Genomic DNA, 25,371 nt, shown 5'->3' with positions numbered 1-25,371 from the left:
AGAGGTCTTTTACCTCTTTAGTTAAGTTTATTCCTAGGTAGCTTCATTTTTTTTTGGTGCGATGGTAAATGGGATTGTTTTTATAATCTCTCTTTCTGAAAGTTCACTATTGGTGTATAGAAATGCCTCAGATTTCTTGGGATTAATTTTGTATCCTGCTACATTGCCAAATTCATGTATTAAGTCTAGTAGTTTTTTGATGGAGTCTCTAGGGTTTTCTATGTATAATATCATGTCGTCTGCAAATAAGGACGATTTTTACTTCCTCTTTTCCAATTTGGATGCCTTTTATTTCTTCTTCTTGTCTAATTGCAATGGCTAATACTTCCAGTACTAAACAAAGCCCAGTGATCATAAAATTCATCTAGCACCACACCAGAGAGAGGCGGCTGGAGAGAGAGCTGGAGGGAGCCCTAGAAGTCAATTTCAGGACATCCATGGTTGCATTAAAGCGATCACTGACTGCTGATTAAATTCTCCTATTGCAGGCCTTAACTGGTTTGTATCAGTGGATAGAGCGTTGGCCCGCAAACTGAATGGTCCCAGGTTCAATTCCAGTCAAGGGCATGTATCTTGGCTGTGGGCTCATCCCCAGTAGGGAGTGTGCAAGAGGCAGCTGATCGATGTTTCTCTCTCATGGATGTTTCAAACTCTCTCTCCCTCTCCCTTGCTCTCTGTAAAAAATCAATATATTTCTTTAAAAAATAAATTCTGCTCTTGCAAGAGAGTGTTTGCAAATGCAAATTGAGAACTTTAAGGCATAGTACTGGGGAGCGTGCGGATGTGTTTCTAAGGTGTGTTTCTCATATTCAAAATATTGCACTTGGGGCTCAGCCGGCTTGGTTCAATGGCTGAGTGTCGACCTATCAACCAGGAGTTCACCGTTTGATTCCTGATCAAGGGCACGTCCCCGGGTTGCTGGATCGACCCCCAGTAGGGGGTGTGTGGGAGGCGACCGATCATTGATTCTCTCTCATCATGGATGTTGCTCTCCCTCTAGCTTTTCATTCCTCTCTGAGTCAATAAAAACATTTATAAAAATATTAAGCAAGTGCTGCATTCAGATTAAATGCACAATGTTTTAAAATAGTTTATTATTTTTGTTGGTTCAACATACCAGGTGGGTGGTCATTTAAAGATGACCTAGCGCACGAGCTAGTTTGGCTCAGAGGATAGAGCGTCGGTCTTTTTTTTTTTCAAATATATTTTTATTGATTTCAGAAAGGAAGGGAGAGGGGCAGAGGTAGAAACATCCATGATGAGAAAATCATGGATCTGCTGCCTCCTGCAAGTCCCTCACTGGGGATCAAGCCCCACAACCAGGGCATGTTCCCTTGACCAGGAATGAAACCCGGGACCCTTCAGTTCGCAGGCCGACACTCTATCCACTGAGCCAAACCGGCTAGGGCCTATTTGACTTTTACAAAGGGTGGAAACACCTTGAGAAGAATGAAGCATCTCATTACTCATGTCACAGTAATTACATGAATTCATGTAATTCATGGGAATTACAACTCACCTCACCATTCATTCCACATTGTTCCTGTAAATGAAGACACTGACTAATAATAAAGCTTGTAGATAAACAGCCTGTTTGTGTAAAAATCCTAGGAACTAATTTTTAGAAGATATGAACTCTGACATTCCAAGTTCTGGGAAATATGATGACCTTCAACCTTAGAACCAGGAGGACAAAGTCTAGGATGATGCACACTGGACCGACACCTGACCACTTGCAAGATCCTTATCAGATTGGACTGTGCCTGTGGCCACGTAGAGAACATTTCAAACCCAGCCCACTGACCTCTTTGCTCTGTTTGGTCTCTCTGTCCTTATAAAAGCCTCTGACTGCACAGAGATGTGCAGATGGGTTTTGAGACGAGCTTCCCCCATCTTCTCCGGTTGCCGGGACCTGAATAAACCTCTTTGCTCCCACACCACCATCTGGCTTCCGGGACTGGTTTCTGGGGTGTGAGTCAGGGGAACCTTGTTTTTTCTGGACACATTCCTGGTACATGGATTCCTGGGACTATTTGTATCATGGTCATGTTCTTTTTTCTGCAGGTGACAGGGGGAGCAGAGACCAGTCACAGAGGAAAGGAGCTACGAAGATGCTTTGCTTTCAGAGCAAGAAGAACAAGTAAGTTAAAGGTGGATGGGAGGAGGAGAAGGAAGGATTGGGGATGGAGTCTGATCTGAGGGGGGAATTTGGACTTTGTGGACTGAAGTGAGTTTACCAGCAAAATCATACAGCTCTTGCCAAGAGCATGGCTAAGGTTTGGGGACAGGAGAGATCATTCTATAAGTGATGTTATGAGACCTCAGGAATCTGACTTGCTGTTTCATGAGTCACTTGCTTCCTGTTTGCCCGATCAGCTATCCCAGGTATCTTTCTGTCCCTGAATATTTTAGTCTTGTCTCTCTCACCAGCACTTGGGAAGCAACACGGCTGTTAAGAAGCCCACCTGGACGCAGACGTTAGCTTTGTTCCTCTGCCAGTTGTTAAAGGTAAAGCATATTATTTGCACTGGGTGGGTTGTTCTATGGTTTGTGAGTTCTGTCTGAGATGATCAGAAAGAAGGTGGTGTTGTCAGGACAAAAAGAATAGTTGAACCAACTACAAAGTTTAATTAAGAAAAAAAGAAAAGAATAGAAAAGAAATAAAAAGAGCTGGGCTGGCAGGGCTGAGTTGTTTAGCTTAAACCCAGGAACCACGAGATGTCAATTTGATTCCCAGTCATGGCACATTCCGGGGTTACAGACTTGATCCCCAGTAGGGGGCATGCAGGAGGCAACCAATCCTTGATTCTCTGTCATCATTGATCTTTCTCTTCCTCTCCCTCTCCCTTCCTCTCTGAAATCAGTAAAACTATATGTAAAAAACGAAAGAATAGCTACGGCACAGTAAAGTAGAGCACTGAGTCAATGCATTAAAGTGGCCCTAAGCCATCAGTTGGACAACCCTTAAGGGGTCCTGGACTGCAAGAGTACGTAGGGTTGGCTGAGGGACACTCCTGAGTGAATCAATTTTGTGCACTGAGACTCTAGTAATATTATAATAACTGTGTATGGTGTCATATGGGTATGAGATTAATTGCATGGTTTCTTAGTCCATTATATAATGTCTAATCATTGGGGTGTACCCCCGAAATAAACCTAAAGTTCTATGTCAACTGTCATTTAAAAAATGTTTTAAAATTCCGTAGGACCATGTTACCTTCATAGAATCATATTTTACATTCAGTACGTTTAGTACAGTTTGTTCTAGAAGAAAGATCTAAAGCTGAAAAAGAAAGAAAAGTTGAGATTTATAAATTTTAACCAAAGGCAACCACAAACACAACGGTAAAAATGATAAAGATAAAAGCCGAGGTAAAATGCATTTGGAGACCCCATCCTCTGTCTTTCGATACTAGGACAGAAGTAGCGGCAGGCCCTGAGAAGGTGTGGCTGTTGCTCTTTGGACCACAGAGTGGTCATGGCCAAGCGCCAGTCGATGGTGCACCTCACTTCGCACCCCAACTGCTTGAGTATTCGTGGGCAATCGGTGTATGAGGACGAACGCCATCGCACATGGCTGCATCTCCACATGGACACAGAAGGTGTCCTGCAAGTACGGTTGTGGCAGGAGCCCATCCCCCGTTTGTATATCACACTCACCGCCAACCCGCAGATCACGAGCAGCATGCCTTGGATGTGGACGCTCCACCGTGGCAGTCAGTACCGGGACTCTATGGGCCGGTTCTGGCGCATCGTGCACCACGTCAAGGAGGATGGCATGGAGGAAATGATCCTTGAGCTGATGCACAACTCGTAGGACACATGATGGGGTCCCTGGCTCTTGTCAACCAGAACCCCAGTCCTACTGGCCTGCCGGTGGGAAGTGTATAGTTCTGTTCACCTTTTTACTAAGCTCTGTTGTTCTATCTGCCACCCCCTGGGTGCGAGGGCACATTGATCTCTCTCTCTCTCTCTCTCTCTCTCTCTCTCTCTCCCTTTCTTCTTCTTCCTCTTCTTCTTCTTCTTCTTCTTCTTCTTCTTCCTCTTCTTCTTCTTCTCCTCCTCCTCCTCCTCCTCCTCCTCCTCCTCCTCCTCCTCCTCCTCCTCCTCCTCCTCCTTCTTCTTCTTCTTCTTCTTCTTCTTCTTCTTCTTCTTCTCGTCATTTCTTTCTCTCACTCTCTTTCTCTTTGTCTCTCTGTCTCTCTCTGTCTCTCTCCCTCTCTCTCAAATCAATAAAAGCATTTTGAACCAAGCTAGTTTTTCTCAGTGGTTGAGAGACGACCTATGAACCCGGAGTTCACAGTTTGATTCCTGGTCAGGGCACACAGAATAGTTAATCAATGAGACCTAGCTTGTTTGGCTCAGTGAATACAGGGTTGGACTGTGGACTCTGGAAGGTCACAGGTTAGATTCTGGTCCAGGGTACATGCTAAGGTTGTGGGCTCATTCCCCAGTAGGAGGCGTGCAGGAAGCACCTAATGTATGATTCTCACTCATCGTTGATGTTTCTTGCTCCTTTCCTGTATGAAATCAATCCTATATAATAAAAGCCTAATATGCTAAGTGTCCAGTCGACTGTTCATGTGTTCAACCAATCAAAGCATAATATGGAAATGATATACTAAGGTTGCTCAACTTCTCACTGTGACATGCATTGACCACCAGTGACAAGACATTGAGACTGGTAGGTCAGCTTGCTCCTGGGGTCTGGCGGATCGGGACAGAGTGAGACCGGCTGGACATGCCCTGGACCCTTCTATGATCCAGCCCCTTCTGGCCAACCTCGTACATCCACCCCCCCCCCCGGCGCCCATCATGCACCTGTGGGGTCCCTTGGCCCGGCCTGTGCTCTCTTGTGATTTGGGACCCCTCAGGGGATGTCAGAGAGGTGGTTTTGGCTGGATCCACGCAGGGCAGGCCTAGGCAGGGCACTGGTGTACGAATTCCTGTACTGGGCCTCTAGTGAAAATATATAAAACAGAGAAAGACAAAGAAAAGGCCTTAAGCCTGAAAATATTAGCCCAGATCCGGTAGAAAAGGCTCGAAGACATCCCTGGAAATAGTTTTCATTTCAATGACCAGCGTTCTCATTGTTTGATCTCCTGAGGATTGTCAACCAATACTACCCTCTCCAAAAAAGAAATGAAAGTTTGGGGGATTATGGGTGTTTTATGCTGATCATATCTTTCCTTGGAGGAATTACTAGGGATGCCAGGGCTCGTCTCCTGAAGGCTCGAGCCGGCTCTGTGTATGGCTTTAGCATCTAGCTCTGGATGCATTTGGATTTTTAGTTGTGTTTAGCACTAAAGAGCACTAAACAAAGACAAGCGATCATAAAATTCATCTAGCATCGCACCAGAGAGAGGTGGCTAGAGAGGGAGATGGAGGGATCCCCAGAAATCAATTTCAGGGCATCCATGTTTGCATTAAAGAGATCACTGACTGCTGATTAAATTCTCCTCTTGCAGGAAAGTGTTTGCAAATGCAAATTGAGACCTTTAAGGCTGAGGATTGGGGAGCATGAGGGATTGGTTTCTAACGTGTGTTTCTCATGTTCAAATATTGCACATCGGGCCCGGCCGGCGTGGCTAAGAGGTTGATCATCGACCTATAAACAGGAGTTCATGCTTCGATTGCCGGTCAAGGGCACATGCCCAGGTTGTGGTCCGATTGCCAGTAGGGGGCCTGGGGGAGGTGGCCCATTCGTGATTCTCTCTCATCATGGATGTTTCTCTCCTTATCTCTTTCCCTTCCTCTCTGAGTCAATAAAATCGTTTCAAACATATTAGCAATCGTTGCATTTAGATAACATGCACATTGTATTAAAATCGTTTATTATTTTTTTGGTTTAACATACCAGGTTGGTAGTTATTTAAAGATGACCTAGCACCCGAGTTTGTTTGGCTCAGTGGATAGAGCATCCAACTTTTATTTCCAAATATAATTTTATTAATTTCAGAGAGGAAGGGAGAGGGAGAGAGTTACAAACATCCATGATGAGAGAGTCATGGATCAGCTGCCTCCTATAAGTCCCTCACTGGGGATTAAGCCCACATCCTGGGCATGTGCCCTTAACTGGAAATCGAACCCAGGACCCTTAAATTCCCAGGCGAACACTCAATCCACTGAGCAAACCGGCCAATTTGACTTTTTCAAAGGGTGTTAACGCCTGGAAGCATCTCAGCATTCCTGTCACAGTGGGAATTACTTCTCACCTCCCCATTCTTATCACATTATTCCTTTAAATGCAGACTCTGACTAATAATGAAGCATGTAGATAAACAGGCTGTTTGTATAAGAATCCTAGGAACAAATTTTAGAAGATAGAAACTCTGACATCCCAGTTCTGGGAGACTTGATGACCTTCAACCATAGAACCAGGAGGACAAAGTCTAGGATGACGCACACTGGACCGTCACCTGACCATTTGCAACATCCTTATCAGATTGGATTGTGCCTGGGGCCACATAGAAAACTTCTCCAGCCCCATCCTCTGACCTCTTTGCTCTGTTTGGCCTCTCCCTCCTTATAAAAGCCTCTCCCTGCAGGAGATGTGCAGATGAGTTATGGGAAGACCTTCACCCATCTTCTCAGGTTGCTGCACCTGAGTACACCTCTTTCCTTCCTCACCACCACCTGTCTCACGGGACTGGTTTCTTGGGAGTGAGTCAGGGGAACTTTGTTGTTTCTGGACACATTCCTGGTACATGGACTTCTGGGAAGATGTGTATCATGGTCATATTCTTTCTTCTGCAGGTGACAGTGGGAAGCAGAGACCAGTCACAGAGGAACGGAGCGAAGAACGGTGCTTTGCCTTCAGAGTAAGAATAAAAGGTAAGAAAAATATGGATGGGAGGAGGAGGAGGAAGGAATGGGGATGGAGTCTGATCTGTTGGAGGAAGTTGAAATTTGTGGATAGAAGTGAGTTTAGCAGCAAAACCTTACAGCTCTTCTCAAGAGAATGGCTGAGTTTTGGGGAAGGGAGAGATCATTCTATATGTGATGTTATGGGACCTCAGGAATCCTACTTGCTGTTTCACCTGTCTCTTTGCCTCCTGTTTTCCTGATCAGGTATCCCAGGTATCTGACTGTCCCTGAATATTTTGGTCTTGCCTCTCTCACCAGCACCTGAGAAGCAAGACCACTGTTAAAAAGCCCACTTGGACGCTAAGGTTAGCTTTTCCTCTGCAAGCTATTAAAGGTAAAGCATATTGTTTTCATATTACTTGCATGGGGTGGGTTGTTCTATCGTTTGTGAGTTCCCTCTGAGATGATCAGAAAGAAGGTGGTGTAGTCAGGACAAAAAGAAATGTTGAACCAACTACAAAGTTTTAATTAGGAAAAGAAGAAAAGAAAAGAAAAGAAAAGAAAAGGAAATTAAAGAAAGGAAAGGAAAAGAAAAGAAATAAAAAGAAAAGAAATTAAAAGAAAAGAAAAGAAATGAAGATAAAAGAGCCTGGCAGGCATGGCTCAGTTGTTTATGTTAAACCTATGAACCAGAGATGTTGAATCGATTTGCAGTCATGGCACATGCCCAGGTTACAGTCTTGATTCCCAGTAGGGGGCATGCAGGAGGCAACCCATCTGTAATTCTCCGTCATCATTGATCTTTCTCTTTCTCTCCCTCTCCCTTCCTCTCTGAAATCAGTAAAACTATATGAAAAAAATGAAAGAATAGTCATGGCACAGTAAAGTAGAGCATTGAGTCAATCAATATAATAAATGGCTAATATGCAAATCGACCAAAGAGCAGAATGACTGGTCTCTATGGCACGCACTGACCACTGGGGGCATATGCTCATGGAAGGAGCTGTCCACCGGTGGTCAGTGCACTCCCACAGGGGGAGCACCGCTCAGCCAAAAGCCAGGCTCACAGCTGCCGAGCACAGGGAGTTAGTGGGAGCCTCCACGGAAGCACTAAAGCGGGCCTACGTTGGCAGTTTGACATCCCTCAAGGGGTCCCGGACTGGGAGAGGCTGCAGGGATGCCTGAGGAACCCCCCCTGATTGCATAAATTTTATGCACCAAGCCTCTAGTAATATTATAATAACTGTTTATGGTGTCAGATGGGTATGAAATTAATTGCATGATTTCTTAGTCCATTATATAATGTCTAATCACTGGGGTGTAAACCTGAGGAGAACCTAAGGTTCTATGTTAACTGTCATTTAAAAAATGGTTTTAAAATTCCATAGGACCATGTTACATTCATAGAGTCATATTTTCCATTAAGTACGTTTTGTACAGTTTGTTCTAGGAGAGAGATCTAAAGCTAAAAAGAAAGAAAAGTTGAGATTTATAAATATGCATAATAAACTAAAGGCATCCACAAACACAACCGTAAAAATCATAAAGATAAAAGCCCAGGTAAAATGCGTTTGGAGAACCCAATCCCTGTCTTTCGATACCAGGATCGAAGTAGCGAGAGGATCTGAGAAGCTGTGGCTGTTGCTTCTTGGACCACGGAGGGGTCATGGTCGAGCTCCTGTCGAAGGTGCACCTCACCTCGCACCCCATCTTCCTGAGGATCCGTGGGCACTCGGTGTATGAGGACGAGAACCAGCGCACATGGCTGCATCTTGTCATGGACCTAGAAGGTAACCTGCAAGTCCGGTTGTGGCAGAACGACATCCCTAGTGGGTATATCGCACTCAGCACCAGCCCGCTGCCCACAAGCACCATGCCTTCGATGTGGATGCTACACGTTGGCAGCCAGTACCTGGACTCCATGGGCCGGTTCTGGAGCATCGTGCACCATGTCAAGGTGGATGACCTGGAGGAAATGGTCCTTGAGCTGATGGACGACTCGTAAAACATCTGCTGGGGTCCGTGGGATGTGTGTAGTTCTATTCACCTTTTTAATAAGCTCTGCTGTTCTATCTGCCACCTCCTGTCTGTGAGGGCACCTTGATCTCTCTCTCTCTCTCTCTCTCTCTCTCTCTTTCTTATTGTTCTCCTTCTCCTTCTCCTCCTCCTCCTCCTCCTCCTCCTCCTCCTCCTCCTCCTCCTCGTCCTCTTCTTGGTCCTACTTCTCGTCCTTTCTCCTTCTCTCTCTACTGTCTCTTTGTCTCTGTCTCTCTCTGTATCTCTCTCTCTCTCTCTCAAATCAATAAAAGCATTTTGAGAAAAGCTGGTGTTTGTCAGTGGTTGAAGGATGACCTATGAACCTGGAGGTCACAGTTCGATTCCTGGTGAGGTCAAAGACAAGAATTAACCAATGAGCCTAGCTTGTTTGGCTCAGTGTATAGAGTGTTGGACCGTGGACTCTGGAAAGTCCCAGGTTCGATTATGGTCAAGGGCACAAGCTCTGGATTGGCCTCAATCGCCAGTAGGGGGCGTGCAGGAGGCACCTGATGTTTGATTCTCTATCATCATTGATGTTTCTCACTCCCTTCCTGTATGAAATCAATCCTATATAATAAAAGTCTAATATGATAAGTGTCCAGTCGACCAGTCATCTGTTCAACTAATCAAAGCATAATATGCAAATGAAATACTAAGATTGCTCAACTGCTGCCTATGACATGCATTGACCACCAGGGACAAGACATTCAGACTGGTAGGTCAGCTTTGCTGCTCTGGTCTCACTGATCGGGACTGAGTGAGACGGGCTGGACATGCCCTGGAGCTCTCCCATGTTCCCTCCCCAGCTGGCCAACCTCCCGTGTCCCTCCCAGATGTAATGGTGCACCAGTGTGGTCCCTTGGCCTGGCCTGTGGCCTCTCGTAATCTGGGACCCCTCGGGGGATGTCAGAGAGCCAGTTCCAGCCGAACCCGCAGGCCAGGCCAAGGCACCACACTGGTGCACAAATTCGTGCACCGGGCCTCTTGTAAAAATATATTAAACAGAGAAAGACAAAGAAAAAGACCTTAAGAATGAAAATATTAGCCCAGCCCGGGTAGACAAGGCTCCAAGACATCACTGGAAATAGTTTTCATTTCAATAACCAGCGTGCTCATTGTTTGATCTCCTGAGGTTCTTCAACCAATACTACCCTCTCCAAAAAAAAGACCAAATGTTTGGGGGATTACGGGTGTTTTATGCTTATCATCTCTTTCCTTTGAGGATACGAGGGATGACAGGGCTCATCTCCTGAACTCTCGAGCGGGCTCTGTGTGTGGCTTTAGCATCTAGCTCTGGATGCATTTGGGTTTTTAATTGCGTTTAGCATTAAACAGCCCCAAACAAAAGCCAGCGATCATATAACTCATCTAACATCGCACCAGACAGAGGTGGTTGGAGGGGGTCCAAAGGGAGCCCCAGAAATCAATTTCAGGGCATCCATGGTTGCATTAAAGAGATCACTGACTGATCAATAAATTCTTCTCTTGCAAGAAAGTGTTTGCAAATGCACATTGACACCTTTAAGGCAGAGGACTTGGAAGTGTGAGTGAAGTATTTCCAAGTTGCGTTTCTCACATTCAGAATATTGCACTTCCGGCCTGGCCAGCGTTGCTCAGTGGTTGTGCATCAACCTATCAACCAGGAGGTCATGGTTCCATTCCTGGTCAAGGGCACATGCCCACGTTGCGGGCTCAATTGCCAGTAGGGGGCATGCGGGAGGTGACCGATCCGTGATTCTCACTGATTGTGGATGTTTCTCTTCCTCTCTTTTTCCTTCCTCTCTGAGTCAATTCAATCATTTTAAAAATAATATTAAGCAAGTGTTGCATTCAGATTAAATGCACATTCTTTTAAAATGGTTTATTATTTTTTAGGTTTAACAGACCAGGTGGGTAGTCATTTAAAGATGACCTAGCGCCTGAGCTAGTTTGGCTCAGTGGATAGAGCATCGGCCTTTTTTTTTTTTTTTCAAATATATTTTTATTGATTTAAGAGAGGAAGGGAGAGGGAGAGAGTTAGAAACATCCATGATGAGAGAATCATGGATAGGCTGCCTTCTGCAAGTCTCTCACTGGGGATCAAGCCCAAAACCTGGGCATGTGCCCTTGACTGGGAAACGAACCCGGGACACTTCAGTTTGCAGGCCGACACTCAACCTACTGAAACAAACCAGCCAGGGCCAATTTGACTTTTCAAAGGACCCAAATTCCTTGAAGAAGATGTAAGCATCTCAGCATTCATGTCACAGTGGGAATTACGACTCACCTCACCATTCTTTCCACAGTGTTCCTGTAACTGCAGACGGTGACTAATACTGAAGTTTGTAGGTAAACAACCTGTTTGTATAAGAATCCTAGGTACACATTTTACAAGGTATGTACTCAGACCTTCCCACTTCTGGGAGATTTGGTGACCTTCAACCTCAGAACCGTGAGGACAAAGGGTAGGATGACGCACACTGGACAGACACCTGACCACTTCCAAGATCCTTATCAGATTGGACTGTGCCTGTCGTCACTTAGAGAACTTCTCAAGCCCCGCCCCCTGACCTCTTTGCTCTGTTTGGCCTCTCCCACCTTATAAAAGCCTCTGACTGCACTGAGATGTGCAGATGGGTTTGGGGGCGAACTTCCCCCATCTTCTCAGGTTGCCGGCTCCCGAATGAACCTCTTTCCTTCCTGATGACCACCTGTCTTTTGGGACTGGTTTCTGGGGTGTGAGTCAGGGGAACCTTGTTTTTTCTGGACACATTCCTGATACATGGACTCCCTGGAACAGGTGTATCATGGCCATTTACTTTCTTCTGCAGGTGACAGGGGGAAGCAGAGACCGGTTTCAGAGGAAAGGGGTGAAGAACAGTGCTTTGCCTTCAGAGCAAGAAGAACAGGCAAGAAAAAGATGGATGGGAGGAGGAGGAGGAAGGTTTGGGGATGGAGTTGGATCTGCTTGAGGAATTTGAACTTTGTGGATAGAAGTGAGTTTAGCAGCAAAACCATAATGCTCTTGCAACTGGTATGGCTGAGGTTTGGGGAAGGGAGAGATCATTCTATAATTGATGTTATGAGACCTCAGGAATCTAAGTGCTCTTTCACCTGTCACTTTGCTTACTGTTTTCCTGATCAGCTATCACAGGTGTCTGTCTGTCCCTGAATATTTTGGTCTTCCCCCTCTTTCCAGCACCTGAGAAGCAAGACCACTGTCTAAAAAGCCCACCTGGATGCAGACATTAGCTTTGTTTCTCTGCTAGCTGTTAAAGGTAAAGCATATTATTTGAATATCATTTGCATGGGGTGGCTTGTTCTATGGTTTGTGAATTCCCTCTGAGATGGTCAGAACGAAGGTGGTGGTGTCAGGACAAAAAGAAAAGTTGAACCAACTACAAAGTTTTAATTAAGAAGAAAAGAAAACCAAAGAAAAGAAAAGAAATGAAAAGACCTCAGTAGGCATGGCTCAGTTTTTTTAGCTTAAACAGAGGAACCAGGAGATGTCAATTCGATTCCCACACATGGCACATGCCCTGGTTACAGTCTTGATCCCCAGTAGGGGGCATGCAGGAGGCAACCAATCCTTGATTCTCTGTCATCATTGATCTTTCTCTTTCTCTCCCTCTCCCTTCCTCTCTGAAATAAGTAAAACTATATGAAAAAAACGAAAGAATAGTTATGGCACAGTAGAGTATTGAGTCAATGCAATCTTATATAATAAAAGGCTAATATGCAAATCTACCAAATGGCAGAACAAGTGGTTCTATGAAACACACTGACCACCACGGGCAGATGCTCATGTCAGGAGCTGTCCACCAGTGGTCAGTGCACTCCCACAAGGGGAGCACCGCTGAGCCAAAAGCCAGGCTCAGCTGCCAAGCAAAGGGGTTGGTGGGAGCCTCCACAGTAGCACTAAAGCGGACCTAAGCCATCAGTTGGACATCCCTCAAAGGGTCCCAGACTGGGCGAAGCCCCAGGGCTTATGGAGTGACCCCTCCCCAAGAACATGAATTTTATGCACTGAGTCTGCAGTATCATTATAATAACTGTGTATGGTGTCAGATACGTGTGAGATTAATTGCATGATATCTTAGTCCATTATATAATGTCTAATCGTTAGGTTGTACCCATGAAATGAACCTAAGGTTGTATGTCAACTGCCATTTAAAAAATGTTTTAAAAATTCTATAGGACCATGTTACCTTCACAGAGTCACATTATACTTCAAGTATGTTTTGTACAGTTTGTTCTACAAGCGAGATCTAAAGCTAAAACAGAAAGAAAAGTTGAGATATATAAATTTGCAAAATAAAGCAAAGGAAACCACAAACACAACCATAAAAACCATAAAGATAAAAGCCAAGGTAAAATGCATTTGGAGACCCCATCTCCTGTTTTTCGATACCAGGACCAAAGTAGCAAGATCTGAGAAGCTGTGGCTGTTGCTCCTTGGACCACAGAGGGGTCATGGCCGAGCTCCCATCGAAGGTGCACCTCACCTCCCACCCCATCTGCCTGAGGATACTTGGGGACTCGGTGTACCAGGACGAGAAGCAGCGCACGTGGCTGCATCTAGTCATGGAGACAGGAGGTGTCCTGCAAGTACGGTTGTGGCAGGAAGACATCCCCAGTGGGCATATCGCACTCACCACCAGCCCGCTGACCTCGAGCACCATGCCTTTTATGTGGACGATCCACCCTGGCAACCAGTACCTGGACTGCATGTGCCGGTTCTGGCGCATTGTGCACCACATCAAGGAGGATGACATGGAGGAAATGATCCTTGAGTTGATGGAAGACTCGTATGACACGTCATGGGGTCCCTGGCTCTTGTTAGCCTGAGCCCCAGCCCTCTGGCCTGCTGGTGGGACATGCATAATTGTGTTCACCATTTAATTAGCTCTGTTGTTCCATTTGCAACCCCCTGGGTGCAAGGGCTCATTGATGTCTCTCTCTCTCTCTCTCTCTCTCTCTCTCTCTCTCTCTCTCTCTCTCTTTCTCTCTCTCTTTCTTCTTGTACTTCTTCTTGGTACTGTTTTTATTCTTGTTGTTCTTCTTGTTGTTCTTCTTGTTGTTGTTCTTCTTCTATTTTTCTTCTCATCCTCCCTCTTCTCTCTCTCGCTGTCTCTTTGTCTCTCTGTCTCTCTCTGTCTCTCTCCCTCTCTCTCAAATCAATAAAAGCATTCCGAGGCAATCTGGTGTTTCTCAGTGGTTGAGGGAAGACGTATGAGCCTTGAGGTCATGGTACGATTCCCGGTCAGGGCACAGAAAAGAATTAAACAATGAGCCCTACCTTGTTTGGCTCAGTGAATAGATGGTTGGACTGTGGACTTGGAAAGTCCCAGGTTCAATTCTGGTGAAGGGCACATGCTCTGGTTGTGGGATCGATCCCCAGTAGGGGGCGTGCAGGAGGTACTCGATGTATGATTCTCTTTCATCATTGATGTTTCTCGCTCCCTTCCTGTATGAAATCAATCCTAATTAATAAAAGCCTAATGTGCTAAGTGTCCAGTCTACCAGTCATCTGTTCAAACAATCAAAGCATAATATGCAAAGGATATACTAAGGTTGCTCAACTGCTCACTATGACATGCATTGACCACCAGGGAGAAAATATTCAGACTTGTACGTCTGCTTGGTGCTGGGGTCTGGCTGATCGGGACTGAGTGAGACATGCTGGACACACCCTGGAGATCTCCCATGGTCCCTCCCCAGCTGGCCATCCTCCCCTGTCCCTCCGCAGACCTAATGGGGCACCGAGAGGGTGCCTTGGCCTGGCCTGTGTCCACTCGTAATCTGGTACCCCTCGGGGGATCTCAGAGAGCCAGTTTCGGCCGATTCCCCTAGGCCAGGCGCAGGCACCACACTGGTGCACGAATTCCCCCAAACTTTCGTTGTTTTTTTGGAGAGGGTAGTATTGCTTGACGAACCTCAGGAGATCAAACAATGAGAACGCTGGTCATTGAAATGAAAACTATTTCCAGTGATGTCTTCGAGCCTTGTCTACCGGGGCTGGGCTAATATTTTTAGGCTTAAGGTCTTTTTCTTTTTCTTTCTCTGTTTAATATATTTTTACTAAAGGCCCAGGTTATTGGCTCGATTGCCAGTATGGGACGTGTGGGAGGCAGCCAATCCGTGATTCTCTTTAATGCAATCATGGAGGTCCTGAAATTGATTTCTGGTACTCCCTCCACTTCACCCTCAAGCCTCCTCTAGCTGGTGTGATGGTAGAAGAATTTTATGATCGCTGGGCTTTGTTTGGGGCTGTTTAGTGCTAAACACAATTAAAAACCCAAATGCACACAGTGCTAGACTCTAAAGCCGTGATTCTCTCTCATCATGGATGTTTCTCTCCTTCTCGATGTCCCTTCCTTTCTGAGTCAATAAAATCATTTAAAAAAATATTAGCAATTGTTGCATCAGATGGCATGCACATTGTTTTAAAACAGTTTATTATTTTTTTGTTTTAACATACCAGGTGTGTAGTTATTTAAAGACGACCTAGCGCCTCAGCTGGTTTTGCGCAGTGGATAGAGCATAGGTGTTCGGACTGAAGGGTTCCGGTTTCAATTCCAGTCACGGGCACATGCCCAGTTTGCAGGACGATCCGCAGTGGGAGGTGTGCAGGAGGCAGCAGGTCCATGATCTCTCTCATCATCACTGAGGTTTCTATCTCTCTCTCCCTTCCTCTCTAAAATCAATAAAAAAATATATATATATTTATAAAAGAGCCCATGCCTCGAGATCTGTCATGTGTTGCACGGCAGACACATTGTCTCGTAACCCTTTTGGCCTCGATTCCTTCGAGGGCGGTATGAGAATGACATTTGAATTATGGTTTTTTTCACCCCTTTTTTCTTTTTTCTTTTTCTATTACTTCTCCTAAATGCCAACAGGCAAATATCTGACATTCCCTCATAGCCCCATTCATCTTTCCATCCTAGTTGGGAAAGAGTTTGCCTAAGGACAGGTCATTGAGCTGGGAATTGTTTTTTATTTTTATTTTTTTTTTAGAGAGGAATGGAGAGGGAGAGAGTTAGAAACATCCATCATGAGAGAATCATGGATCAGCTGCCTCCTGCACGTCCCTCACTGGGGATCAAGACCACAACCTGGGCATGTGCCCTTGACCCAGAATCGAACCCGGGCAACATCTATCCACTGAGGCAAACTGGTTAGGGCCAATTTGACCGTTTTAAAGGGTGGAAACTCCTTGAAGCATCTCAGCATTCATGTCACAGTTGGAATGACAACTCACCTCCCCATTCTTTCCACATTGTTCCTGTATATGTAGACTTTGACTATTAATGAAGCTTGTAGTAAACAGCATGTTTGTATAAGAATCCCAGGAACTAATTTTAGAAGATATAAACTCTGACCTTCCCAGTTCTGGGAGATTTGATGACCTTCAACCTTAGAACCAGGAGGACAAAGTCTAGGATGAATCACACTGGACCGTCACCTGACCACTTGCAAGATACTTATAAGATTGGATTGTGCCTGTAGGCATGTAGAGAACTTCTCAAGCCCTGCCCCCTGACCTCTTTGCTCTGTTTGGCCTCTCCCTCCTTATAAAAGCCTCTGCCTGCACTGAGATGTGCAGATGGGTTTTGGGACGAGCTTCCTCCATCTTCTCAGGTGGCCGGCACCTGAATGAACCTCTTCCCATCCTGATGACCACCTGTCTCACGGGACTGGTTTCTGGGGTGTGAGTCAGGGGATCCTTGTTTTTCTGGACACATTCCGAGTACATGGACTGCCTGGAACAGGTGTATCATGGCCATTTTCTTTCTTCTGCAGGTGAGAGGGGGAAGCAGAGACCGGTCACAGAGGAAAGGAGCGAAGAACGGTGCTTTTCCTTCGGAGGAAGAAGAACAGGTAAGAAAAAGGTGGATGGGAGGAGGAGGAGGTGGAAGGATTGGGGATGGAGTCTGATCTGAGGGAGGAATTTGGACTTTGTGGACTGAAGGGAGTATAGCAGCAAAACCATAAAGCTCTTGCCAAGAGCCTGGCTGAGGTTTGGGGAAGGGAGAGATCATTCTATAAGTGATGTTATGAGACCTCAGGAATCCTACTTGCTGTTTCACCTTGCTCTTTGCCTCCTGTTTGCCCAATCAGGTATCTCAGGTATCCGTCTGTCCCTGAATATTTTGGTCTTGCCTCTCTCACCAGCACCTGAGAAGCAAGACCGCTGTTAAAAAACACACCTGGACGCTAAGGTTAGCTTTTCCTCTGCCAGCTCTTAAAGGTAAAGCATATTATTTTCATATTACTTGCATGGGGTGGGTTGATCTATCGTTTGTGAGTTCCCTCTGAGATGATCAGAAAGAAGGTGGTGTAGTCAGGACAAAGAGTAATGTTGAACCAACTACAAAGTTTTAATTAAGAAAAGAAGAAAAGAAAAGGAAAGAAATGAAGATAAAAGAGCCCGGCTAGCATGGCTCAGTTGTTTATCTTAAACCTAGTAACCAGAGATGTCGATTTGATTTGCAGTAATGGCACATGCCCGGATTACAGTCTTGATCCCACTTGGGGGCATGCAGGAGGCAACCAATCCGTGATTCTCTGTCATCATTGATCTTTCCTTCTCTCCCTCTCCCTTCCTCTCAGAAATCAGTAACCTATATGAAAAATAACAAAAGAATAGTCATGGCACAATAAAGTAGAGCATTGAGTCAATCCTATATAATAACAGGCTAATATGCAAATAGACCAAATGCCAGAACTACTGGTCACTAAGACACACACTGCCCACCAGGGGCAGATGCTCATGGCAGGAGCTGTTCACCGGTGGTCAGTGCATTCACACAGGGGGAGCGCCGCTCAGCCAAAAGTCAGGCTCACAGCTGCCAAGCAGAAGGTTTGGTGGGAGCTTCAACGGCAGCACTAAAGCGTGCCTAAGCCGTCAGTTAGACATCCCTCAAGTGGTCCCGGAATGGGAGAGGCCACAGGGTTGGCTGAGAGACCCCCCAGAGTGTATAGATTTTTTGTGCACTGAGCCTCTAGTAATATTATAATAACTGTGTATGTTGTCAGATGGGTGTGAGATTAATTGCATGATTTCTTAGTCCATTATATAATGTGTAATCATTGGGATGTACCCCTGAAATGAACCTAAGGTTGTATCTCAACTGTCATCTACAAAATGGTTTTAAAATTCCATAGGACCATGTTATCTGCATAGAGTCATATTTTATCTTAAGTACTTTTTGTACAGTTTTTTTGAGAAGAGAGCTCTAAACCTGAAAAGAAAGAAAAGTTGAGATTTATAAGTTTGCAAAAATTAAACAAAGGCAACCACAAACACAACCGTAAAAACCATAAAGATAAAATCCGAGGTAAAATGCATTTGGAGACCCCATCCCCTGTCTTTCATTGCCAGGACTGAAGAAGCGAGAGGCTATGAGAAACTGTGGCTGTTGCTCATGGGACCATGAAGGGCCCATGGCTGATCTCCCATCGATGGTGCACCTCACCTCGCACCCCATGTGCTTGAGGCGTGGGCCCTCGGTGTATGAGGACGAGGATGATCGCACATGGTTGCCTTTGGTCATGTACACAGACGGTGTCCTGCAAGTACGGTTGCGCCAGGAAAATATCCCCAGTGGAGATATGGCACTCACCACCAGTCCTCTGGCCTTGATCACCATGCCTTTGATGTGGATGCTCCACCTTGGCAGCCAATACCGGGACTGCAGGTGCCGGTTCTGGCGCATCGTTCACCACATCAAGGAGAATGGCGTGGAGGAAATGATCCTTGAGTTGATGGAAGACTCTTAGGACACGTGATGGTGTGCCTGGCACTTGTCACCTTAGCCCCAGTCCTGCTGGCTTACCCTGGGACATGTATAGTTCTGTGCACCTTTTTAATAAGCTCTGTTATTCTATCTGCCACCCCCTGGGTATGAGGGCACATTGATGTCTCTCTCTCTCTCTCTCTCTCTTTCTTTGTTCTTGTTATTGTAATTCTTCTTCTTCTTCTTCTTCTTCTTCTTCTTCTTCTTCTTCTTCTTCTTCTTCTTCTTCTTCCTCTTGTCCTCCTCCTCTTCCTCCTTTCTCTCTCTCTGTGTGTCTCTTTGTCTCAGTGTCTCTCTCTGTTTCTCTCCCTCTCTCTCAAATCAATAAAAGCATTTTGAGCCAAACTGATGTTTCTCAGTGGTTCAGGGACGCCCTATGAACCCGGCGGTCATGGTTTGATTCCTGGTCAGGACACAGACAAGAATTAAACAATGAGCCCTATCTTGGTTGGCTCAGTGGATAGAGGGTTGGACTATGGACGGTGGAAGGCCCCAGGTTCGATTCTGGTCAAGGGCACATTCTCTGGTTGTGGGCTCGATACCCAGTAGGGGGAGTGTAAGAGGCACCCGATGTATGATTCTCTCTCATCATTGGTGTTTCTCGCTCCCTTCCTGTATGACATCAATCCGATATTTTAAAAGCCTAATGTGCTAAGTGTCCAGTCGACCGGTTGTCTGTTCAACTAATCAAAGCATAATAGGGAAATGATATGCTAAGGATATCAACTGCTCACTATGACATGCATTGACCACCAGGGACAAGACATTCAGACTGGTAGGACAGCTTGCTGCTAGGGTCTGGCTGATCGGGACTGAGTGTGATGGGTAGACATGCCCTGGAGCCCTCCTATGGTCCCTTCCCAGCTGGCCAACCTCCCACATCCCACCCCATCCTCCATCTTGCACCAGTGGGGTCCCTAGGCTTGGCCTGCGCCCTCTACCAATCTTGACCCCTCGGGGGACGTAGGAGGGCCGTTTTCACCCCGATCCCGCCGGCCAGGCCCAGAGACCCCACTAGTGCACGAATTCGTGCACCGGGCCTCTCGTAAAATTATATTTAAAGAACACACCAAGTCTTCTATTTCCACGGGCGATGAAATTGGGAACCAGTTCCTAAGACCCCTCGTTACTCTTCCAAGAATATGAACAGGAATTTAACCTCATATTCCGCAAATACAGAGACTGCCCACAGTATATATATTTCATCGCGTTGGTGATTAGTTACCTCCGAGGGAGCTTCCATTTCCATTAGAAAAAAGCCCGGGATTTCAAATAAAGGGAAAGTCGTGTTAATTGTGTGTATAATTTGTCTCCCATAACGTTTCTGCTGGTAGAACCGATTTGTCTCATTGTGTGTGGTGTTCTTGCCCCAATAACCCTAGAAATTTTTTTTTCTCACCTTCCCCCAAAAGTTTACATTTGGTATTTTTTGTTGTTGTTTTTACTGGTAATTTTTATGCATTTGAATTGGATTTCACATCCTTGTTGGGTTTTGGCAGTCTGACCCATGACTGGCCTTTTTTTAAGGAGGGTTATGGATAATTTCAGATTATGACACACTCCCTGGCCCATGTCATCAAAGAAATGAAAGCATCGTTTTTTCTACTGCCCTTCAGAAAAAGTTCTGGTTTTATGTGTGTGTATGTGTGTGTTTTCAATAAATATGTTTTTAGGGAATTCAGAGAGTAAGGGAGAGGGAGAGAGAGAAACATCAATGATGAGAGAGAACCATGGATTGGCTGTGTCCTGCACGCCCCCTACTGGGGATCGAGCCCCCAACTCAGGCATGTGCCTGACTGGCAATAGAACCTGTGACCTCCTGGTTCATATGTTGACACTCAAACACTGAGCCACACCAGCTGGGCTTCATATTTATTTTTTTACTTTATTTTTATTGTTGTCATTACTACTGATGTCCCCATTTTCCCTCTCTTATCCCACCTCCACCATGTCCTCCCTTTCTCCTGTGGCCATCACCACACTGTTGACTGTGTCTATGGGTTACGCATATATGTTCTCTGGCTTTTGAGCAGTGTCCCAGAGTATTAAAAACCCGTGCACTTAGTTGGCATTTGATATTTATGAATATCCCCTAAAACATCTATTATGTGGAAGTATATGTAGGACGTCATATATAATGTCCAACTACCGCTTTGGTCTTTGTAAAAATAGCAAATACTTTTTAAAAAGCAGACTGAGATGATGGTGTCTAGAAGAGAAGAACATCCACCATAGCAAATCTTTTCAGTACTAGAGGTCTTGTGCATGGAACTGCTGCATTGGGGGAGAAGGGGGGGGCGTCCCTCAGGCATTCTTCATTCTGGGACATCCCTCTTGCAATCCAGGACTGCTGGCTGTAATCGCTCGCTGCCTGCCTGATCACCCCTAACTGCTCCCCTGCGACCTGATGTCGCTAACAGCTCCCCTGCTGGCCCGATGGCCTCTATCTGCTCTTCTGCTGGCCTGATCGCCCCTAAATGCCTCTGCCTCAGCCCCTGCAACCAGGACCCAAGCTTCCCTCCTCCAGCTGGCAGCAGGCACCTGCGACCCGGTCTTCCCTCCCTCTGGGCAGCTGCAGGCGCCCAGGACCAGGGCCTGCTTTTGCCAGCTGGTTCCAGGCACCCAGGACCTGGGTGGCTTTGCCTGGGGCTGCCTTTTTTCAGGAAGGATGTCTGGAAGGTAGTCCAGAAGATGTCTGGCCTAATTAGCATATTACCCCTTTATTAGTATAGATAGTAATTGCTCTACTTGTTCTTTCGTGTTTTAACGATACATACATGTTGCTATAACCTATGGTTAGGATTCATTCAAACACAAATACAAAGACCTTAAGTTCAGCGAAGGATTAACATGATTATACTGAAAATTACTTGGAAATGAATCAATGACTCTCTCCTGAAATGAATGCATTAAATTTTATTTTTGAACTTTATTCTCAGGGATGCCTGTGTCTGTCATTGAATACTCTTTGTCTTATTTAAGAGTAGGGAGAAGACTGTGTGTTGAGGTTTATTGGATGCATTTCTCCATGATATTAACACTTCTAAGCCGGCATGATTCTTCGGATGAGAGGCTATGGATAGATGTTAAGTGTGGACTGATGAAAGAGGAATATTTAAGAATTTAAGAGTGGGCTTACCCAGCTATTTGATATCTCACCCTTTGCAGGGGGGGCAGGCTTACATCAGAACTACCGTTGGAATTGGGTTGATCAGATGTCCGAAAATGAAAACAATATGCGACCTCACACTCCATGAAAAATTCCTCTCCCCGCTGGGGATTTAAAACAAGGGTTTTGGAGACGGGCACTTTTATTCTTTCCAAGAAACTTAGACATTTGCCTGATTCTGGGTATTTCTATGCACGGTAGTTCAGGTTGTGAATATTAAGGAGGCAATTTGATTTTTTTCTTTTTTTTCAAATACATTTTTATTGATTTCAGAGAGGAAAGGAGAGGGAGAGAGTTAGAAACATCCATGATGAGAGAATCTAGATGGGCTTCCTCCGGCACTTCCCACCCTGGGAATCAAGCCCACAAACTGTGAATGTGCCCTTGCCCGGGAATAGAACCCAGGACCCTTCAGGTCAAAGGCTGACACTCTATCCACTGAGCCAAATAGGCCAGAACCAATTTGACATTTTCAAAGGGTGGAAACGCCTTGAAGAATCTCAGCATTCATGTCACATTGGGAATTACAACTCACCTCCCCATTCTTTCCACATTTTTTCTGTAAATACAGACTCTGACTCAAAGAAGCTGGTAGGTAAACAGCATGTTTGTATAAGAATCCTAGAACTAATTTTAGAAGATATAAACTCTGACCTTCCTAGTCCTGGGAGATTTAGTCACATTCAACCTTAGAACCAGGAGGACAAAAGCTAGGATGATGCACACTGGACTGTCACATGACCACTTGCAAGATCCTTATCAGATTGGATTTTGCCTGTGGGCACATAGAGAACTTCTCCAGCCCCGCCCCCTGACCTCTTTGCTCCGTTTGGCCTCTCATTCCTTATAAAAGCCTCTGCCTGCACTGAGATGTGCAGATGAGTTTTGGGACGAGCTTCCCCCATCGTCTCAGGTTGCCAGCACCTGAATAAACCTCTTTCCTTCTGATGACCACCTGGTTCCCGGAACTGGTTTCTGGGGTGTGAGTCAGGGGAAACTTGTTTTTCTGGACACATTCCGAGTACATGGACTCCTGGGAATATGTGTATCATTCTCATATTCTTTCTTCTGCAGGTGACAGGGGGAAGCAGAGACCAGTCCCAGAGGAAAGGAGCGAAGAACGGTGCTTTGCCTTCAGAACAAGAAGAACATGTAAGAAAAAGATGGATGGGAGGAGGAGAAGGAAGGATGGGAAATGGAGTCTGATCTGATGGAGGAAGTTGGACTTTGTGGACTGAAGTGAGTTTACCAGTAAAACCATACAGCTCTTGCCAAGAGCATGGCTGAGGTTTGGGGAAGGGAGAGATCATTCTATAAATGATGTAATGAGACCTCAGGAATCCGACTTTCTGTTTCACCTGTCACTTGGTTCCTGTTTTCCCAATCAGCTATCCCAGGTGTCTGTCTGTCCCTGAATATTTTGGTCTTGCCTCTTTCACCAGCACTTGAGAAGCAAGACGGCTGTTCAGAAGCCCACCTGGACGCAGACGTTAGCTTTGTTCCTCTTCCAGCTGTTAAAGGTAAAGCATATTATTTGCGTGGGGTGGGTATTGCATATTACTTCTATGGTCTGTGAGTTCCCTCTGAGATGAACAGAGAGAAGGTGTTGTTGTCAGGACAAAAAGAAAAGTTGAACAAACTACAAACTTTAATTAAGAAAAAAAGAAAAGAAAAGAATAGAAAAGAAATAAAGAGCTCGGCTGTCATGTCACAGTTGTTTAGCTTAAGCCTAGGAACCAGGAGATGTCGACTTGATTCCCAGTCATGACACATGCCCGGGTTACAGTCTTGATCCCCAGTAGGGAGTGTGCAGGAGGAAACCGTTCCTAGATTCTCTGTCATCATTGATCCTTCTCTTTCTCTCCCTCTCCCTTTCTCTCTGAAATCAGTAAAACTATATAAAAAAAGAAAGAATAGTCTTGGCACAGGAAAGTAGAGCCTTGAGTCAATCCAATATAATAAAAGGCTAATATGCAAATCGTAAAACGGCAGAATGACTGGTCGTTATGACACACACTGAAGATCGGGGGCAGATACGCATGGGAGGAGCTGTCCACTGGTGGTCAGTGAACTCCCAAAGGGGGAGCACCGCTCAGCCAAAAGACAGGCTCACAGCTGCCGAGCACAGGGGGTAGTGGGAGACTCCACGGCAGCACTAAAGCAGGCCTTAGCTTTCAGTTGGACATCCCTCAAGGGGTCCTGTACTGGAAGATGCAGCAGGGTTGGTTGAGGGGTTGGCTTAAGTGCATTAATTTTGTGCACTGAGCCTCTAGTAATATTATAACATCTGTGTACGGTGTCATATGGGTTTGACATTAATTACATCATTTCTTAGTCCATTATATAATGTCTAATCATTGGGGTGTATCCCTGAAATGAACCTAATGTTCTATGTTAACTCATTTAAAAATTGTTTTTAAAATTACATAGGACCATGTTACCTTCATAGAGTCATATTTTACATTAAGTACGTTTTGTACAGGTTGTTTGAGAACAGAGATCTAAAACTATAAAGAAAGATAAGTTGAGACTCATAAATTTGCAAAATAAACCAAAGGCAACCACAAACACAATGGTAAAAACCATAAAGATAAAAGCAGAGGTAAAATGCGTTTGGAGACCCCATTCCCTGTCTTTCGATACCAGGACCGAAGTAGCAAGAGGCTCTGAGAAGCTGAGGCTGTTCATCCTTGGACCACGGAGGGGTCATGGCCGAGCTCCCGTTGAAGGTGCATCTCACCTCTCACCCCATTGGCCTGAGGATGCGTCGGCCCTCGGTTTACCAGGACGAGAAGCAGCGCACGTGGCTGCATTTCGTCATGGAGACAAGAGGTGTCCTGCAAGTACGGTTGCGCCAGGAAGACATCCCCAGTGGGCATATCGAATTCACCATCAACCCGCTGTACTCGAGCACCATGCCTTCGCTGTGGATGCTCCAATCTGACAACCAGTACCTGGACTGCAGGTGCCGGTTCTGGCACATCGTGCACCACATCAAGGAGAATGGTGTGGAAGAAATGATACTTGAGCTGGTGGACAACTCGTAGGACATCTGATGGGGTCCCTGGCTCTTGTCAACCTGAGCCCCAGTCCTGCTGGCCTGCAAGTGGGCCATGTATAGCTCTGTTCACCTTCTCAATAAGCTCTGTTTTTCTATCTGCCACCTCTTTGGTGCGAGGGCGCATTAATCTCTCTCTCTCTCTCTCTCTCTCTCTCTCTCTCTCTCTCTTTCTTGTTGTTGTTGTTGTTGTTGTTGTTGTTCTTCTTCTTCTTCTTCTTCTTCTTCTTCTTCTTCTTCTTCTTCACCTCCTCTCTCTCTCTCTCTCTCTCTCTCTCTCTCTCTCTCTCTCTCTCTGTCTCTTTTTCTCTCTCTCTCTCACTGTCTCTCTCCCTCTCTCTCAAATCAATTTTGAGCCAAGCTGGTGTTGCTCAGTGGTTGAAGGACGACCTATGAATCGGGAAGTCAAAGTTCGATTCCTGGTCCAGGCACAGACAACAATTGCCCAAGGAGCCCTAGATGGTTTGGCTCAGTGAATAGAGGGTTGGCCTGTGGATTCTGGAAGGTCCCAGGTTCAT

At 45.6% G+C, this 25,371-nt stretch overlaps 4 protein-coding genes across 4 annotated transcripts; all 4 read left to right on the top strand.

The window, feature by feature from the left end:
- Positions 1–3,478: 3,478 nt before the first annotated feature.
- LOC308511049 (T-cell leukemia/lymphoma protein 1A-like) lies at positions 3,479–3,817 on the top strand (the record flags this gene model as incomplete). The annotated part of the gene is made up of 1 exon (XM_081081059.1): positions 3,479–3,817. The coding sequence occupies one exon, from the start codon at positions 3,479–3,481 to the stop codon at positions 3,815–3,817; it is 339 nt and encodes a 112-aa protein (XP_080937185.1).
- Positions 3,818–8,473: 4,656 nt separating this feature from the next.
- Positions 8,474–8,812, top strand: LOC308511048 (protein p13 MTCP-1-like; the record flags this gene model as incomplete). The annotated part of the gene is made up of 1 exon (XM_081081058.1): positions 8,474–8,812. The coding sequence occupies one exon, from the start codon at positions 8,474–8,476 to the stop codon at positions 8,810–8,812; it is 339 nt and encodes a 112-aa protein (XP_080937184.1).
- Positions 8,813–18,273: 9,461 nt separating this feature from the next.
- LOC308511047 (T-cell leukemia/lymphoma protein 1A-like) lies at positions 18,274–18,609 on the top strand (the record flags this gene model as incomplete). Its single annotated transcript, XM_081081057.1, has 1 exon — positions 18,274–18,609. The coding sequence occupies one exon, from the start codon at positions 18,274–18,276 to the stop codon at positions 18,607–18,609; it is 336 nt and encodes a 111-aa protein (XP_080937183.1).
- A 5,894-nt stretch (positions 18,610–24,503) lies between these two features.
- On the top strand, positions 24,504–24,842 carry LOC308511046 (T-cell leukemia/lymphoma protein 1A-like; the record flags this gene model as incomplete). The annotated part of the gene is made up of 1 exon (XM_081081056.1): positions 24,504–24,842. The coding sequence occupies one exon, from the start codon at positions 24,504–24,506 to the stop codon at positions 24,840–24,842; it is 339 nt and encodes a 112-aa protein (XP_080937182.1).
- Positions 24,843–25,371: the final 529 nt, after the last annotated feature.

Source organism: Myotis nattereri (genome assembly GCF_964212035.1).
Source record: "Myotis nattereri genome assembly, chromosome: X".
Lineage (NCBI taxonomy): Eukaryota > Metazoa > Chordata > Mammalia > Chiroptera > Vespertilionidae > Myotis > Myotis nattereri.
Note: the sequence above shows the minus strand (reverse complement) of the source record. Positions and strands in the feature narration are given on the sequence as shown.